At 36.7% G+C, this 16,293-nt stretch overlaps 3 protein-coding genes across 4 annotated transcripts; 2 read left to right on the top strand and 1 right to left on the bottom strand.

Annotated features, from left to right (window-relative positions):
* Positions 1-1,845: 1,845 nt before the first annotated feature.
* ccdc32 (coiled-coil domain containing 32) lies at positions 1,846-5,265 on the bottom strand. 2 transcript variants are annotated; one of them, XM_065288361.2, is made up of 4 exons: positions 5,126-5,265; positions 4,638-4,928; positions 4,396-4,549; positions 1,846-3,135 (listed from the first exon to the last, which is right to left on the bottom strand). In XM_065288361.2, exons 2-4 carry the CDS (start codon positions 4,858-4,860, stop codon positions 2,970-2,972), a joined length of 543 nt encoding a protein of 180 aa, XP_065144433.1. In that variant the 5' UTR covers positions 4,861-4,928; positions 5,126-5,265; the 3' UTR covers positions 1,846-2,969. The 2 variants fall into 2 exon arrangements, with proteins under 2 accessions (XP_065144433.1, XP_065144434.1); XM_065288362.2 differs by having other exon boundaries at positions 4,638-4,879; positions 5,126-5,254.
* Positions 5,266-5,275: 10 nt separating this feature from the next.
* On the top strand, positions 5,276-10,071 carry pcmtl (l-isoaspartyl protein carboxyl methyltransferase, like). The gene is made up of 10 exons (XM_065288360.2): positions 5,276-5,407; positions 5,620-5,691; positions 5,824-5,964; positions 6,044-6,148; positions 6,246-6,277; positions 6,422-6,526; positions 8,639-8,759; positions 8,906-8,991; positions 9,086-9,255; positions 9,348-10,071. Exons 3-10 carry the CDS (start codon positions 5,841-5,843, stop codon positions 9,358-9,360), a joined length of 756 nt encoding a protein of 251 aa, XP_065144432.2. The 5' UTR covers positions 5,276-5,407; positions 5,620-5,691; positions 5,824-5,840; the 3' UTR covers positions 9,361-10,071.
* Positions 10,072-10,937: 866 nt separating this feature from the next.
* On the top strand, positions 10,938-14,898 carry rpusd2 (RNA pseudouridine synthase domain containing 2). The gene is made up of 3 exons (XM_065288359.2): positions 10,938-11,674; positions 13,352-13,648; positions 13,781-14,898. Exons 1-3 carry the CDS (start codon positions 10,961-10,963, stop codon positions 14,561-14,563), a joined length of 1,794 nt encoding a protein of 597 aa, XP_065144431.2. The 5' UTR covers positions 10,938-10,960; the 3' UTR covers positions 14,564-14,898.
* Positions 14,899-16,293: the final 1,395 nt, after the last annotated feature.

The following is a 16,293-nucleotide window of genomic DNA, read 5'->3' on the forward strand; positions in this document are numbered from 1 at the left end:
TCAAATGCATTTTCCTGTTCTCTTTTGATTGACAGGATATATCGGCCAAAACCATTGACTGTTTTTAAACTATCGGCCGATAAAGAAATACAGCTTTTAGCAACCCATACTGATTATTGGGCAATATATCAGTGCATCTCTAATTATAATATTAAATTGCAATACAAGTTTTAAAGAAATAGAATATAATAGCAATACTGTAGGTAGCACAGAGGTAGCAAGAGAGAGATGAATGGTACTATATAGTCAGGTGACTGTGTGTAGTGCAGGGAGATGAGGATGATCGATGTGATGAGAGGACAGTAATTGTCCACATGCAGTCATTCGGTCTTTAAAACATGAACGATCTGTTTTATTGTCTACACAAAAGAGACTGTAATTTATTATATTATGTCAAATGTGAAAGTCTCGTAATCTAATTATAAGATTAGGAGCATCAGATTTTGATTTCAATCATTGACTTCACATTGATTTCACTAAACATGTATTGACTGTGTAGAGTAGCCTGATTCATTCAGTAAAATAAATATTCTGAACATAAAGAAACATTGTAATACTATTAAAACATGAAATAATGCTGTGATCAGCACTGTATGATGTGTTTGACCATCACAGAAACACTAGCAGCAGTGAGCAACAGTAAATTCTTCTCAAAATGTAAAAAACAGCAGTTGCATTATCCAGGTATTTCTCCCTTTAGCATCCCAGAAGGTATTTTAGATACCCAAAGACACAGATTCAATTCAACACTGCAATACTACATCATTTTTTTGAAAATGAGATAAAAGCCTGCAAAAATAACTTATTTCACTTTGTTTAAAATAATAAGGATCGGCAAAAAATATTGACGGGTAACAGGCGTTAAATAAACAATAGTGCATACATGTTTTACATATCCAAATCTAAAGCCTGATATTAGTTTATTAATCATTATAATAGCCTACTTACATACATTTTCCTGCACAAATTACCAATTTTGTACAGTCTGCTCAACCAGTGACTATTTTAAACATTAATACATATCATTATTTCAATTTAAAGGAAATAAAAACATTTTTGCTCACCTTTATTATTTTCACCTCTTCAGTGGGCGATGCATCATCCAAGTGCACGTACTTTATACATATATACGGCTGGATATGAAGGTTTCACGAGTAAATCAGGACATTGCTTTTGTTAAAAACGATCCACACTTACACTTCCAACCTGCCGTGTATGCTGTGTGAGCCGCTTCATAACTCGTGTTCATTTGGCTCGCGGACCTCAGACACGCGCCGCGCGCAGGCGACTGGAGATTCAAGTCACTAACGAGCACGCGAGAAACTGGTGAACAATCACCAGCCTATTTATATAATGAGAGAAAAAGGTTTTGTGTTATCCAAACATACATTTCAAGACCTGCCAGCAGTAATGATTGTTAAAACAAATGAAGAGGTGTGGTTAACTTTTTGTCAGGTTGAAGAAACTACGTGGTTTGCAGACGCACAAAAGCTTGATCAAAGTGCCCTTTTGGAAATTACCAATATTTAGTTTTAATGAAGGAGAAGTGTTCATTGATGTTCACAATATGATCTTAAAGGGATAGTTCACCCCCCCAAAAAAAGTATTTCATCACAATTATGTTCCAAACCTGTATACATTTCGTTGTAATTACAGTTATGGAGCACCATTGATTTCCACAGTATTTTTTCCCTAAGTTACTAGTGCTCCAAAACCGCTTGTCATCATTTATCAAAATGTCGTCTTTTGTGTTCAAGAAACTCATTTTGGAACAACTTGAGGGCTGAGTTTTGTTGAAGTATCCCTTTAAGATAAGATAAATAAATCAAACACTCAAACAACAAAAAATGTTTTAACGCATTTAATGGGAATTGCAGTTCATATCAGCATACAACTTTGGAAAAAAGCAATAATGCTCCAACAATATAATGACAGAAAAACCCCTATTGTGTTGCCTCATCCATATTCATCAATTAGTGACATTTATTGGTTACTTCTGCACTAAAACATAATTACGAATCAACAAAGGTCACACAAGAATCTCATTATCACACCTTTTGTCTTTTTTTCTTGAATACAACTGTACACTTACTAACATGTACAGAAACAATGGGCATAATATAAAGCTCAACACTCTTTAACCACAATTAATATTGGTTATCTAGTCCATTTACCTATAAAATTTCAGTCTGAGAGGATCTTACAATTAAAATCATGCTTGAAACGTTCATAATTGTAATAACACAATGTCTGGATTTGTGCATATTAGAGTCAATACTGCAAAAAAAGGGCAAGAAACAATTTTCATTTATATTCAATAGCCAATAATAAAATTTACATTTGTGGAATGTTACATAACACGTATAAGTATTTTCCTCCATTTATTTTCTCTTGTTTAATCCTGTAAACACATAACACTGCTGTAAAGAAAATGATGTCTTATAGGAATAGTTTACCCCAAAAAATGAGCAGATCTGGGGCACCATTTACTTCCATATTATTATTTTTCTTACTATAGAAATGAATGGTGCCCCAGATCTGCTTTGTTACAAACATTGTTTAAAATATCTTCCTTTGTGTAAAAGAAATTGATACAGGTTGGAACAACTGGTGGATGAGTAAAAACAGAATTTTCTGGTGAACTATCCCTTTAAATGATACAAAACCAATTATAATGTACAAGTGCATTATGTACATGAACTGACAGTAACTAATCAGAAACAAAAACCTAGCTATGCTAAAAATGTCTGTTCTTAGGTAGTTCGTATGATTCCATTCATTCCTGAATAGTCAATGCCTTTATTCACCATTTCTTCATGTTGTAGCATATATTAGTTTAGGAACTAGTACATGATTATTCGTGCTCCCCTATAGTATGGCTCCTACAAATGGATCACAAAATATCAGGTTGTTTCCACAACAAGACCCCACCTACGCTCAGCAAACTTCCCAGTGTTTCTTTTATATGATTATTTCTCTGGGCTTGGGCATTCTTCCTCCTCACATAGTTGATCAGTTTGGGCAGAGCTGACAGGAAGCTCACTGTTCTGTGTGGGCAGAAGAAGGTACTCCAGCTCTTCTGCATTGATGGCCACCCTTTCAGGCGACAACCAACGCTTGAACTGCTCCAGGGCACTGCAAAAAAGACAATGCAGAATAACCACATGCATACTGAATAGCAGATTGAATTCATTAGAACACCGTAATCAATGGCATTTATTCAACAGCTTTTAACATAAAAGAGATAATTAGATGTAATAAAAAATAATCTTTTGAAATTATGTAGAATAGATAAATGATTAAAATCTTCATTTATTTCAGGGGACCCTGCGGGTAAAAGGTTTATTAAGACTGTTGAGTTCACAAATTCATATTAACACATGTAATCAAATATGATAATAAAGCATATTAGGTGTGCTGTCAGAGGGGAGGGCTCTGAGCTCAAAATTTTAGTCTGAAAACAGAATACTCCCCCATCTTAAGGGAAAACACCACCGTTTTTCAATGTTTTACTATGTTCTTACCTCAACTTAGATGAATTAATACATACCTATCTTTATTCAAAGCATGCATTTAATCTTTGTACAGCGTGCCATGAATGTGTTAGCATTTAGCCTAGCCCCATTCATTCCTTGGGATCCAAACAGGGAGGAATTTAGAAGCCACCAAACACTTCCATATTTTCCATGTTTAAAAAAATGAGAACTATATTGTATGGCAGAAGAGCACTTAGTTTACAGCACTTCGAACTCGGGCGCAGTTAACATCATCACTCCTGACTACTCCCCCTCTCGCTAAAACGTCCGTCTATATTACTGCGCCCGAGGTCAAAGTACTCTTCCTCCATAAAATATAGTTCTCATTTTTTATCTGTTACGTTTTATTTTGTGCCACCATACTTACTTGTGCAACTACTCATGTAACAGTCTTTAAATAGGTTAAACATGGAAGTGTTTGGTGGCTTCTAAATTCATCCCTGTTTGGATCCTAAGGAATGAATGGGGCTAGGCTAAATGCTAACACATTCACGACGCACTGCACAAAGATTAAGTGCACGCATTGAATAAAGATAGGTTTGTATTAATTTGTCTAAGTTGAGGTAAGAACATTGTAAAATATTGAAAAACTGTGGTGTTTTCCTTTAACTGGGATAAATACCAGCCAAGAGTGAGGTGATGGGTTTTTTAGGAGGGATGCTGTAAAAACTGTCACGGAGGTAAGTGGAATGGATTACATGACCATGTTCCTCCCAAACTTAGTTAAATAAACTTCCAAAATCCAAATTCCTAAGGGTTTAACAAATATTTCTCCCAATTATAACGGAGATGAAATGATAACTTCATATGTTGGTTTGAATCTACAAATCTTCAGATCTGATCTAGATTATATTCCTACCTCGGATCGAAATTTCCTTCCTGAAACAGTTCTGATGTTTCGGCATCGTGGAGGAATCTATCCCAGCATTCCTTCTTTGCCTGGGACAAAGAACGGAGCATTTCCCTTGATGTCACATCATTTGACTGTCCCTTGATTCTCTTCAACCGATTTTCTGAAAAGTATTAATCCATAACATGTCCTTTAAGAATAATTCACAGGCCATAAAGCATATTCATATATATATATATAATTTCCTATACCTAAACTGGCAATGTAAACTTCAGAGTCAGCCATTGGTTCCCATGGGCTGAAAGAAGCCCTAGGGAAGTTTGGTTGTGGAGAGCCTTGAGAGGGCTGAAACGAGTCTGTAAATTGTCCATCGAGTTCCTGTGGCTGGGGCAGACTCGAGCAGATCTCAGACCACAGATCTCCACTGGATCGGACCACATGGGTTTCAGAATCGTCGATCATCGCGTCTTTCATCGATCAATAAACCTCGCACCTACGGTTGTCAGTATGTAAACACTCACGCACGTTATGAATTCACGCGTCTGCATTTAAAAAAAAAGACAAAGAGAGACAACATATAAAACACTTTCAGTGGATAAATTACTAGATCTATATTTGCTAGTTGATAACACCAGTGGGGGTGACCACCAGTCTTAATAATTGTTGACATTTCTAGCACTCAAGCAAACCTATATGAAACCTGTAAAAATGACTTTAGGTTATATTAAACTATACTTACCTTATCCAGAATACATTCAAAGCACCTCAGATCTAAGAAGATTTATTAAAATTGTTAAATAAATACAAACTTCAGCATATAAAATCCATCTACGCGACTATGTATTTACTGCTTGGATGCACGCAGAGCGAGCACGTAACCGGTAGGGATTACCCACCAAATCTGATTGGCCATTATACCTGTCCGTCATCCAGACCGTGAATGTGATTGGTTGAGGCGATTTGTTTAGAAACATTACTTCCGTTTACTTCTTTAGCACGCTGACATCGTTAAATATTACAGGTAAGATTTTCTTATTCTGTTTTTTGACAGTTACATAGTTGTGAATGTTGTTTACTGCTCTACTCAGTGCAAGTATTTAAAATATATATAATGCGCAATTATGGTTATGTCATTATACGTTGTTCACACAAAAAAAGTATATTTTCTTGTGCATGAGGAAAACAACAAAGTTATGATCTTGCTTTTTTGTTAACTGATATTTTTCCTGTCAGATACCCACGTTTGTTTATGTGAATCAAGTACGCATGTTGGAGGCGTCAGTGGTCTGAGGAGCTACGACATAAGTAAACGCACACGTCATGTATACTTAAAATAGTAGAGCTTATAGTTTTATAAGAACGTGTGTCGGAGTCTTTACAGACTGTTTGCAGTTGTTCTTCTGGACTGATTGAGAAATCAAATTTCATTCGTCGCAGGCGTTGCTCTTTAGGAAATGCAGGCTGTGGTCAGACTGTCAGCAATTGCGGTAGTGGTCCCTATGGGTTTGCTGCTTTCCAGAACCATGGCATGGATATCTAGTGGCAAAACACATGCTGAACTCGTCACCCGTTTAAGAGGTATGCTAGACTGATAAATACTACAACTTCTTCAATGCCCTGATATGTCTAACGTATACCTTTGCTAAAACCCTGGCAGATCATGGGGTTATCCGAAGCGACCGTGTGTTTAATGCCATGCTTGCCACTGACAGAGGAATTTATTCCAGGAATCATCCTTATACAGACTCCCCCCAATCCATAGGTATCCGTTATGTCCCATGCATCAGCAACTCTAATGATTTAAATACAAATAATGCATGCAAAAGTTACTCACACAATGTTTGTCTTTCTGTGCAAAGGATTCAAGGCCACCATCAGTGCCCCTCATATGGTAGGCCAGCAAGCATGGGTTTCCAAAATGTGTTTTGTATTGTAATACTGCAATAATATGTGAGGAGGAGGAGGTGATGATGAGAGTGCGCTTTAAATGTCACGATTTACATGTAATTTATTCGTAATATTGCTGTTTGTGTAGCACGCACACGCTCTTGAAGTTCTCAGTGATAAGTTAACAGAAGGAGCTTCAGCCCTGGATGTAGGTTCAGGAAGCGGTTATCTCACTGCATGCTTTGCCAGAATGGTAAGTGCTGTCATATTTGACCATGTGCTGTTTTTTATTTCAAAATCTACATTACATTTAAACAGTCAAATAGGTGTAACTTTCAGTTAGTAAGTCAACGAAAAGGGCAATTGTTTGGTATTTGTACCACGGGGGTGTTGAATTCTTAATTCTGTTGCCAAACTTTCTTAAAGGGAAACTCAACTTTATTTGAAAATGTTCATTTTACAGCTCTCCTAGAGTTAAACATTTGAATCATACTGTTTTGGAATCCATTCAGCTAATCTCTGGGTCTGGCGCTAGCACTTTTAGCATAGCTTAGCGCAATCCATTGAATCTGATTAGACCATTAGCATCGCGCAAAAAAATAACCAATAATTTAAAACTTGACTCTTCTGTAGTAACATCGTGTACCAAGTCCAACAGAAAATTAAAAGTTGTGATTTTCTTTTAAGGAACTAAAAAGAACTTTTTTAGGAACTATACTCTCAAACTGGCGTAATAATCAATGACTTTGCTGAGGTAACATGGCTGCAGCAGGCATAGTGATATTACGCAGTGCCCAAAAATAGTCCCCTGCTATTTTGATACCTCTGACTTTTCAGCAGAATGTGATAACCTTTTGGACTCTCTGCCTTCTCAAGAGTTGAATTATGAGTCCCTTCTAACCAGGCAGGATGTTTTGCCAGTTCATTAAGTGCAAACTGAACAAAGCTCCTGGGGCAGATCAGATGGTATTCCGGGCCGGGTCTTGAAAAGTTGTGCCTTGGAATTAACCCCTATTTTTCACTCTCTCTTCCATCGCTCACTCAGTACTTCTACAATACCTGTCATCATCAATTGTTATTCCTGTCTCAAAAATAACGCATTCAAGTTAAATCACTACAGGCCTGTATCATTAACCTCTATTATAATGAAATGTTTTGAGCAAATCGTCAAAAACATTATGCTTCCATATGTTACTCCATCTCTAGATTGTTTACAATTTGCATATATGCAGAAGAGAGGTACTGATGATGCAGTGGCCTGTCTCTTACATTGTCTACTTCAACATCTGGACATTTCGGGGAAATATGCCAGACTTCTTTTTATTGACTTTAGTTCCCCTTTTAACTCGATTCAACGTCATCGGATGATAAAGAATATACAGAGTGTGCAAGTTCCATCATCTCTAATATATTGGATCCATAATTTTCTTTCTAATAGACCCCAAGTGGTTAAAGTTGACAGTACACTATCACGAACCATTGTCCTTAAAACTGGTGCCCCACAGGGGTGTGTACTCAGTCCATTACTTTTTATTCTTTACACAAATGACTGTCAGAGTCCAGTTACAACTACTACTAAATATTTTAAATATGCAGATGATACAGCATTTCTTGCTCTGCTTAATGAGGACAATGACTCTTGTGAACTATCAATGTTCTATAGCACATTTTAGTAAGTGGTGTGAGGATAACTTTCTGCAACAGTGTAAATATGTTATGTATGTACGCATCCAAGGGGACTATTTTCGGGCAGTACGTAATATCACTACGCCAGCTGCAGCCATGTTACCTTTGCAAAGTCATTGATTATTACACCAGTTTGAGAGTATAGTTCCTAGCATATCTGCCTAGAAAATCGCAACTTTTAATTTTCCGTCGGTCTTAGTACACAATGTAACTACAGAAAGGTCAAATTTTGAATAGGAAAAATATCGAAACTCTATAAACTATTTTTAGCGTGATGCTAATGGTCTAATTAGCTATGCTAAAAGTGGTACCGCCAGACCCGGAGATCAGCTGAATGGATTCCAAAACAGTAAAAATCTAATGTTTAACTCTAGGGGAGCTGAAAAATAAGCATATTTTCAATTAAAGTTGAATGTCCCTTTAAGGTGTGCATTATTAGACAGTAAACGCACATCTATTAAGTAGTTTCAGGTCCAGAGTTCCATATCACAACATCAAGTTCAATTGAAATAATGGATTTATTTAATTTTAGCAAGTAAAGCATAAATATATGTGTGGTAGTGAAATATATAAATTGAAAAGAATGAATAAGGTAATTAAATTGAATGATTGATGACTGCCGTCGTCAATTATTCCTCATTGCATGATGCTCACGCTTATGTTAATTGCATTCATGCAGGTAGGGCCTTCCGGTAAAGTGGTGGGAATTGACCACATAGATGAGCTGGTGCAGTCTTCCATTAAAAATGTCCAGGCAGATGATCCCGAGTTGCTGGCCTCTGGCCGGATTAAATTAGTGGGTGAGGAATTAAATAGCATGTGCTGGTAACTAAATATGCTTTTAGGGTAATTGCTACTAGTTGTAAAATAATGTGGTTTCTTATTGTAGATTTGAAACAGTTCTGTTTACCTTAAACAGTTAAATACTTAAATACTCTTTTTTTAGTGGGTGATGGACGATTGGGATTTCCTGATGAAGCCCCCTATGATGCCATTCATGTTGGAGCAGCCGCTCCCACACTCCCTAAAGCAGTATGCGCTTAAGTATAGTACTGCAGTTATTTAATCTGGATAACCTTCAAACATATTTGATTTAATAGTCTTATTCAAACCTGTCTATCGACAGCTCCTGGAGCAGTTGAAACCAGGTGGCAGACTAGTTTTGCCAGTGGGCCCACAGGGTGGAAGCCAAGTTCTCGAACAGTATGATCGTCAGAGCGATGGCACGTTCCTCAGGAAAGCACTGATGGGTGTCATTTATGTCCCGCTAACAGACAAAGACAGCCAGTGGCCAAGGTACATATCAGTTATGCAGATCAGACGAAAACTATTATTTTGTTTTGGTGATTTTCACAATTGTGTGGCTGTTGATTTGTTTTTTTCCCCAGTGATGAGCTCTGATTGCAGTATGGTTGCCCCTGCAAGAGATGGCGCTGGTGCTTTGGTTCATCAAGCCTTTAGGCCTAAGGAAAAGTCTCACATCCCATCTCAACCCGCTGCTTAGCAACACAATTGCCAGGATCATTCTGATTCCTGACTTGAAATTGAAGTCAATGCAGCAGTAGAGGACTCGAATAGGCAGGGCATTTCTGAGGTGATGTCCTGGGGTGCTGTTGTACCTTCTCATACCTATACTGAGTGATGAAGGACTTTGCTGAAAGGCTCCTTAGCTAAGATTTGTGTGATTTCAAGTATGCATAGTATTCATGGGTACTGCTTTACTTCTGTTCTGCTTTAATGATACCATACAGGAAGAAAAGCAATGGCAATACAGTACAGCTACCTTTGTAAAAAGTTGAACCTCTTGGATGTCTCGCTAATAAGTTATATGCCAAGGCGTTAATAAACACAAAACAAAATTACTTTTTAATTTTTGAAAAAAAAAAAGGATAAATAATGAAATAACTTTTTGTTTCAATTTTGCATGACATTCTTGAAAATGTTATCAGTTTTATGTGTTGCTAGAGTTTTGGCCTGTGTAATTTGTTTTCATATTTTCTCTAATTTACATATCTTATTGTATTAATCTACTTGTAAATAAATGTAAACTAAATGCAATGCCTTGTATTTTATTTTTAAATCAATAAAGTTGTCAAAACACTTTAGACATAAGAGATGCACTAATGTATCGCCACCAATATTTTTAACCAAATTTTTATCAATTTAAAATAATTGGCATGTCTGCTATAGCAAAAAGAAGGTTGAACTGAACTAACTGATTATTTTAAATATGCATACAAAAATCTGCATGAAGAAACTGATTGTAGATCTGTTGCATAATTCAATGTTTTTCTCTGGGTACAAAAATGTAATTCTTGCTATAACAAAATGACATGTTTATATGAATGATAGCAAAAATCTGAAAGGTTGTCATTTTGCCATTTAATACTTACAATACATACAATTCAGTAACAGAATTGACACTCGACTTATTTTGTAAAACAGGAAATCAACTAGTATATAAAACACTTTTCACAGAAAATATAATATTGTTATGGCCTATAACATATTGTGATGCATGACAATGAGTACCAAATTATTAAACTAATTAAAAATATAAGAATTTGAATAAAGCAGAAAAGTTTTTGGACCGCAAACATCTCCAATTAAATAATCATCCGTATATTTTATAAGTAAAAGTTAAAACTAATTTCCATGAAAATATATTATTATAATATGTTTAAAATATACATTTATTGTAATATTTAAAATATATTACAGATGTAAAACGTGTAAACATTGTAAAACCTTAGTAAACTAAACAAAATGTACCGGTATACAATTTTTGAAACCTTTTATTGATTCATTATAAACTATCGCCATGTTGTTGTTTATTTTTTATTCTTATTACAATTGTAGATGCTTCGAATGTAATAATAAGCATATTGTTTATGGAACGTTATTGTTCTTAATAATATAAAGATAAAAAACTTAGTAAACATATGACGTAGCGTTACGTCATCAAAACAAGACGGAAAGAAACTTGTCATTGAGCTAATGGATGGCATGGTTAACATGTGTGAAGGGGAGGGTAGCTGGTTTTAATGTATTTCTTTGCTTTGGCAAACGAGAAATAAGCCTATTTCCGAGAAAAGTCTGTCTGATAGAAAACGTAAACATTAAAACTGTGGGAACGCTACGGATGGACCAAAATGTCAGAAGAATTGATGCGAAAATAAACGACTCATTCTCACACTCGAACCTCTCCAAACGTTATGAATTAAAGTTACAACTGTGCCGCTCAAAATTGCACGCTATGGCGACTAATGAAGCGAGAGTGTCGGAGAATTGCTCCCAGAAAGATGAAAGCAGTGTTGCAGACATCACGGTTAAGACAAACTGTGGTAAACGTAAAAGCGACGACACTGATAAGCCAGCAACACAAGAAGGATCTAAAAAGCGAAGGAAATGCGGTAAACAGCGTTCAGGTGAGCGGTACGTCCCGCCTCCGCAGAAACGCAACCCGGGTGTAAGTTTCAGTCAGGAACATTTTGCAGAAACCTCGTACTATTTTGAGGATGGATTTCGCAAAGTGTATCCATACTATTATGATTTTAAGACGTATTGCAAGGGACGTTGGATCGGTAAAACTCTGTTCGAAGTGTTCAAAAGTGAATTTCGATCCGAGCCAATGGACTACTATAATAAAGCAGTGAAAGCTGGGCGGATTCGATTGAATGAAATACCCGTGGATGACCTTAACATAACACTAAAGGTAAGAGATCACATAACAACACTACTAAACCCACTAGACCTGCGTCCGAAATCCTGTAGTATGACAGTACATAATAAATTGAATAGAGTACCAATTTAATGACCCTTAAAACAGTGTGTTCTATATAGTATGTATGAGTGTAGTATGCATACTACATTTACCAATGTTCTGTGACAGTACATACTAAATTGAATGAAGTATCAATTTATTGACCCTTAAATCAGTACGTTCTATATATTATGTATGAGTGTAGTATGCATATTACATTAGCAATGTACTGTGACAGTACACATTAAATTTAATGAAGTACCAGGTTATTGACTCCTAAAACAGTATGTTCTACATAGTATGTATGAGTGTAGTATGCATACTACATTTGCCATGTACTGTGATAGTCAGCACAAGCTAAATTTATTTAGTAGTATAAATTTATTGACCCTTAAAACAGTAAGTTCAATATAGTATGTATGAGTGTAGTATGCATACTACATTCATAGTACATGCTAAATTTAATGAAGTATCAGTTTATTGACCCTTAAATCAGTACGTTCTATATATTATGTATGAGTGTAGTATGCATACTACATTTACCATGTACTGTGACAGTACATACTACATTGAATGGAGTACAATTTATTGACCCTTAAAATAGTATGTTCTAGTATGTATGAGTGTAGTATTCATACTACACTCACAGTACATGCTTAATTTAATGAAGTATCAGTTTGTTGACCCTTAAAACAGTACATTCTACATACTATGTAACAGTGTAGTATGCATACTACATTTACAATGTACTGTGACAGTACATACTAAATTGAATGGATTACAATTTATTGACCCTTAAAATAGGACATTCTACATAGTATGTGTGAGTGTAGTATGCATACTACGTTTGCCATGTACTGTGACAGTACTAAATTTAATGAAGTACCAATTTATTGCCCCTTAAAACAGTACATTCTACATAGTATGTATGAGTGTAGTATGCATACTACATTTACCAATGTTCTGTGACAGTACATACTAAATTGAATGAAGTACCAGGTTATTGACTCTTAAAAAAGTATGTTCTACATAGTATGTATGAGTGTAGTATGCATACTACATTTGCCATGTACTGTGACAGTCAGTACAAGCTAAATTTAACGAAATATATATTTATTGACTCTTAAAACAGTAAGTTCTATATAGCATGTATGAGTGTAGTAGTGTGCATTCTACATTTGCCATGTATTGTGTGGTGACCTGTCTCTTTGTTTACCTATGACATAAACAATCACCTCACAAAAATAATTACGTATGTCTTGTTAAACAAGAAAAGTGTAACAATGTGGAATGCATTTCTTGTTACATAAAAAGCTGCCTAGTAGCCCTTTTTACTGTATTTTTATTTATTAACTTTTGGCAGCTGTTTCCCTTAATGTTTTTTTTTTTGCATACTGAGGTTTCAGACATGCTACTAATTTGGCATACTGTTTTCGCATACTGTATAGCATGGAAGTATATGATTTCGGACGCAGGATTTGCGCAGCCTGCAAGCATATAATATAAAAGTACCAAAGACTTTTTGCAGTACTTTGATGTCATACACCAATCGGTATACAACCAAGTCAAACACACCTACTGTCTCAATGAATGTGCAAGTCTACATCTGCATCTTTTTTGCTCTCCTAGAACAATGACTATTTGAGAAACACAGTGCATCGGCATGAACCTCCTGTGAATGGTCAGCCCATGGAGGTTCTGGTAGATGATGGTGAAGTTGTGGTGGTAGATAAGCCTGCCTCACTACCAGTGCATCCCTGCGGACGCTACCGCCACAATACAGTCATCTTCATTCTGGGCAAGGAGAATGGCCTTAGTGGCCTCCATACAGTACATCGTCTGGACCGCCTCACTTCGGGTGTGTTGCTGTTTGCTCGTACGTTGGAGGTCTCCAAGAAACTGGACGCGATGGTTCGCGAAAGACAGGTGAGACAGAGATTGTTACCTTAATACATCTAAATTTTTCTGGGTTTTCTGTTATATCACATTAGAATTGTATTTGTGTTGGATTGGCATTGCGTGATCTAACCCACACTTAATGTTACCATATTTTGACAGTTAGAGAAGGAATATGTCTGTCGTGTGGATGGAGAGTTTCCTGATGGTGAGGTCATATGCGAGGAACCCATACTGGTGGTGTCTTTCAAGGTGGGTCTCTGCAGAGTTGATCCCAATGGCAAAGAATGCCGTACGGTCTTCCAGAAACTGAGCTATAATGGACGCTCTAGTGTAGTGCGTTGCCTGCCGCTTACAGGTCGTACTCACCAGATTCGGGTCCATCTTCAGTATCTTGGTTTCCCGATCCTCAACGATCCCATCTATGGGTCTTCTGCATGGGGTCCAAACAGAGCCAAAGGAGGACTGGTGGGTATGAGCAATGAAGAGATCCTAGAAGCCCTCATAGAAGAGCACCGTTCTAAGGAGAGTCTACATTTGTTGGATTTACCTGATGATGAAATCTCTGGAAAGCATGGAACGAAGACGGAAAGTAGTGATGGTGAACACAATAGCCAAATGAAAAGTGTACCTGAGCCAAGTGATGCCAGTTCTTGTGATGCGCCCGTGGTTGAAGGTAATGAACCATGCAACAATAGACCTTCATGTGAAACTGAAGCAGAGAAGAATGGTGTTCAGAAAGAAGAGGACTCCGTTGTAGAAGAACCCACTAAAACTGAAGCTTTTGTTAGAGATCATTTATGTGGCGAGTGTAAAATTGTGCGGCCTGATCCATCAGAGAAGGATTTGGTAATGTACCTACATGCATTGCGCTACAAAGGACCTGACTTTGAATACAGCACCCGACTGCCTGACTGGGCTAAAGAAGACTGGATTCAGGATTAAACATGAATCAGATTAATGCAACATTTCTTACCACAGCGAATAAGAGTGGACACAGATGAAAAGCATCTTTCTGTTACTGAATCTATCCAGTGAGAAATGAAAGTGGTTTTATTTTAATTTGCCAGATTTTGGCATTTTATTTTGGATTACTAGGATTTAAGTTGGCTTTACATCTGTACACGTTAATCTGAATATGATCTCATTCAACTGGAACATGCAGCAATAAAATACTGACTTTAGTAATAAAAAGAAGCTTGAATTTTTTTTAACTTAATTTCCTTTTTTATTAAAATAATTATTTTTGTATTAAATAATATAATTACAATGTCTCATGCTAAATGTCATGTGCATATACCAGTGGCAGCCAGTGACTTCTTTTTTCGAGGGCGCTCGATGCTAAGTTCGTCACAACATGTATGTAGCCTGTCCTGTGTGTGGTTCCTTATTTCAAAATATGTGTTCTGCGGATCGATGGATCCTATATGGATCATGTGTCTTGTCAAAATAAGTGCCTGCTGCAGATGCGTCTAAAGGGTTTATTATTAAAGAGACGCTCGCGTTTGCCAGATACTCACATAATCTCATGCGTAATCAGAGTTTACTGTTAAGGGAGTGCCTTGTGTGTATTTTGTGAACGTGAACGTCTCTTTTATCATAAATGGTTTTGACGCATGTGCAGCAGGCACTTATTTTAACAAAACATGTGAAGCACATGGTTCACATGACGCAACAAACACATATTTGGAAAATGCAAGCAACACGACACTCCGAACACATATTTTGAATTTGCGCCCCTCGGATGAGCAGTCACAAGCCGCCACTAGCATATACACAAAATTTAAAGGGTTAGTTCACCCCAAAATGACAATTTTATCATAAATCACTTACCAGGTCCTTCGATTGTCTTCAAAACACATTTTTAGATATTTTTGATGAAAACTTTGAGGCTTGTGTCTGTCCCATATACTGCAGTTTGATTTACACAATCAAGCCCAGAAATGAATGAAAGACATCGGCAAAAAGATCGGTGTATGATCATAATACGGTGTTTCGTCGTTTAATCATAATATTATGAAGTGACGAGAACACTTTTGTGCACAAAGAAAACACAACGAACAATTTAACTTAACAATTTGTTCTCCTGCTTGGCTGTTTAGTGCGTGTTCACAAGCAGACTATGGCGCATGCTGCTGCGTGATCTGCTGATGTTTTTCCATTTTTTTTTTTTTAAGCCATAATGCAAACATTGTAAACAATACTTAAACAACCCATATAAATGCAGAAATTACTTGCCAGGGTATTCTGTGTCTGTACACTGGCAACTACGTGAGCAGGTCATGTCAGCAGCATGCGCCGAACACACACTGAACAACCAAGCAGGAGAACATATTGTTTAATATAACAATAGTTTGTTTTGTTTTCTTTGCGCACAAAAGTTTTCTTGTCTCTTTAAAATATTATTATTGAACTACTGATGAAACACGGACCTTTTAGGCGATGTCTTTCATTCTTTGCTGGGCTTGATTGTATAAATCAAACCGCAGTCTATGGGACAGACAGAAGCCTCCTGGTTTTCATCAAAAATATCTAAAAATGGTGTCTGAAGACTTGGTAGTTAAGAACGACACAGGTGTAAGTGATTTATGATAACATTTTCATTTTGGGTTAAACTAACCCTTTAAAGGCACAATATGTAAGACTTTTCACCACTAGAGGTCGCACAATAACAA

The sequence above is a fragment of the Paramisgurnus dabryanus genome, chromosome 17, assembly GCF_030506205.2.
Source record: "Paramisgurnus dabryanus chromosome 17, PD_genome_1.1, whole genome shotgun sequence".
Classification (NCBI taxonomy): domain Eukaryota; kingdom Metazoa; phylum Chordata; class Actinopteri; order Cypriniformes; family Cobitidae; genus Paramisgurnus; species Paramisgurnus dabryanus.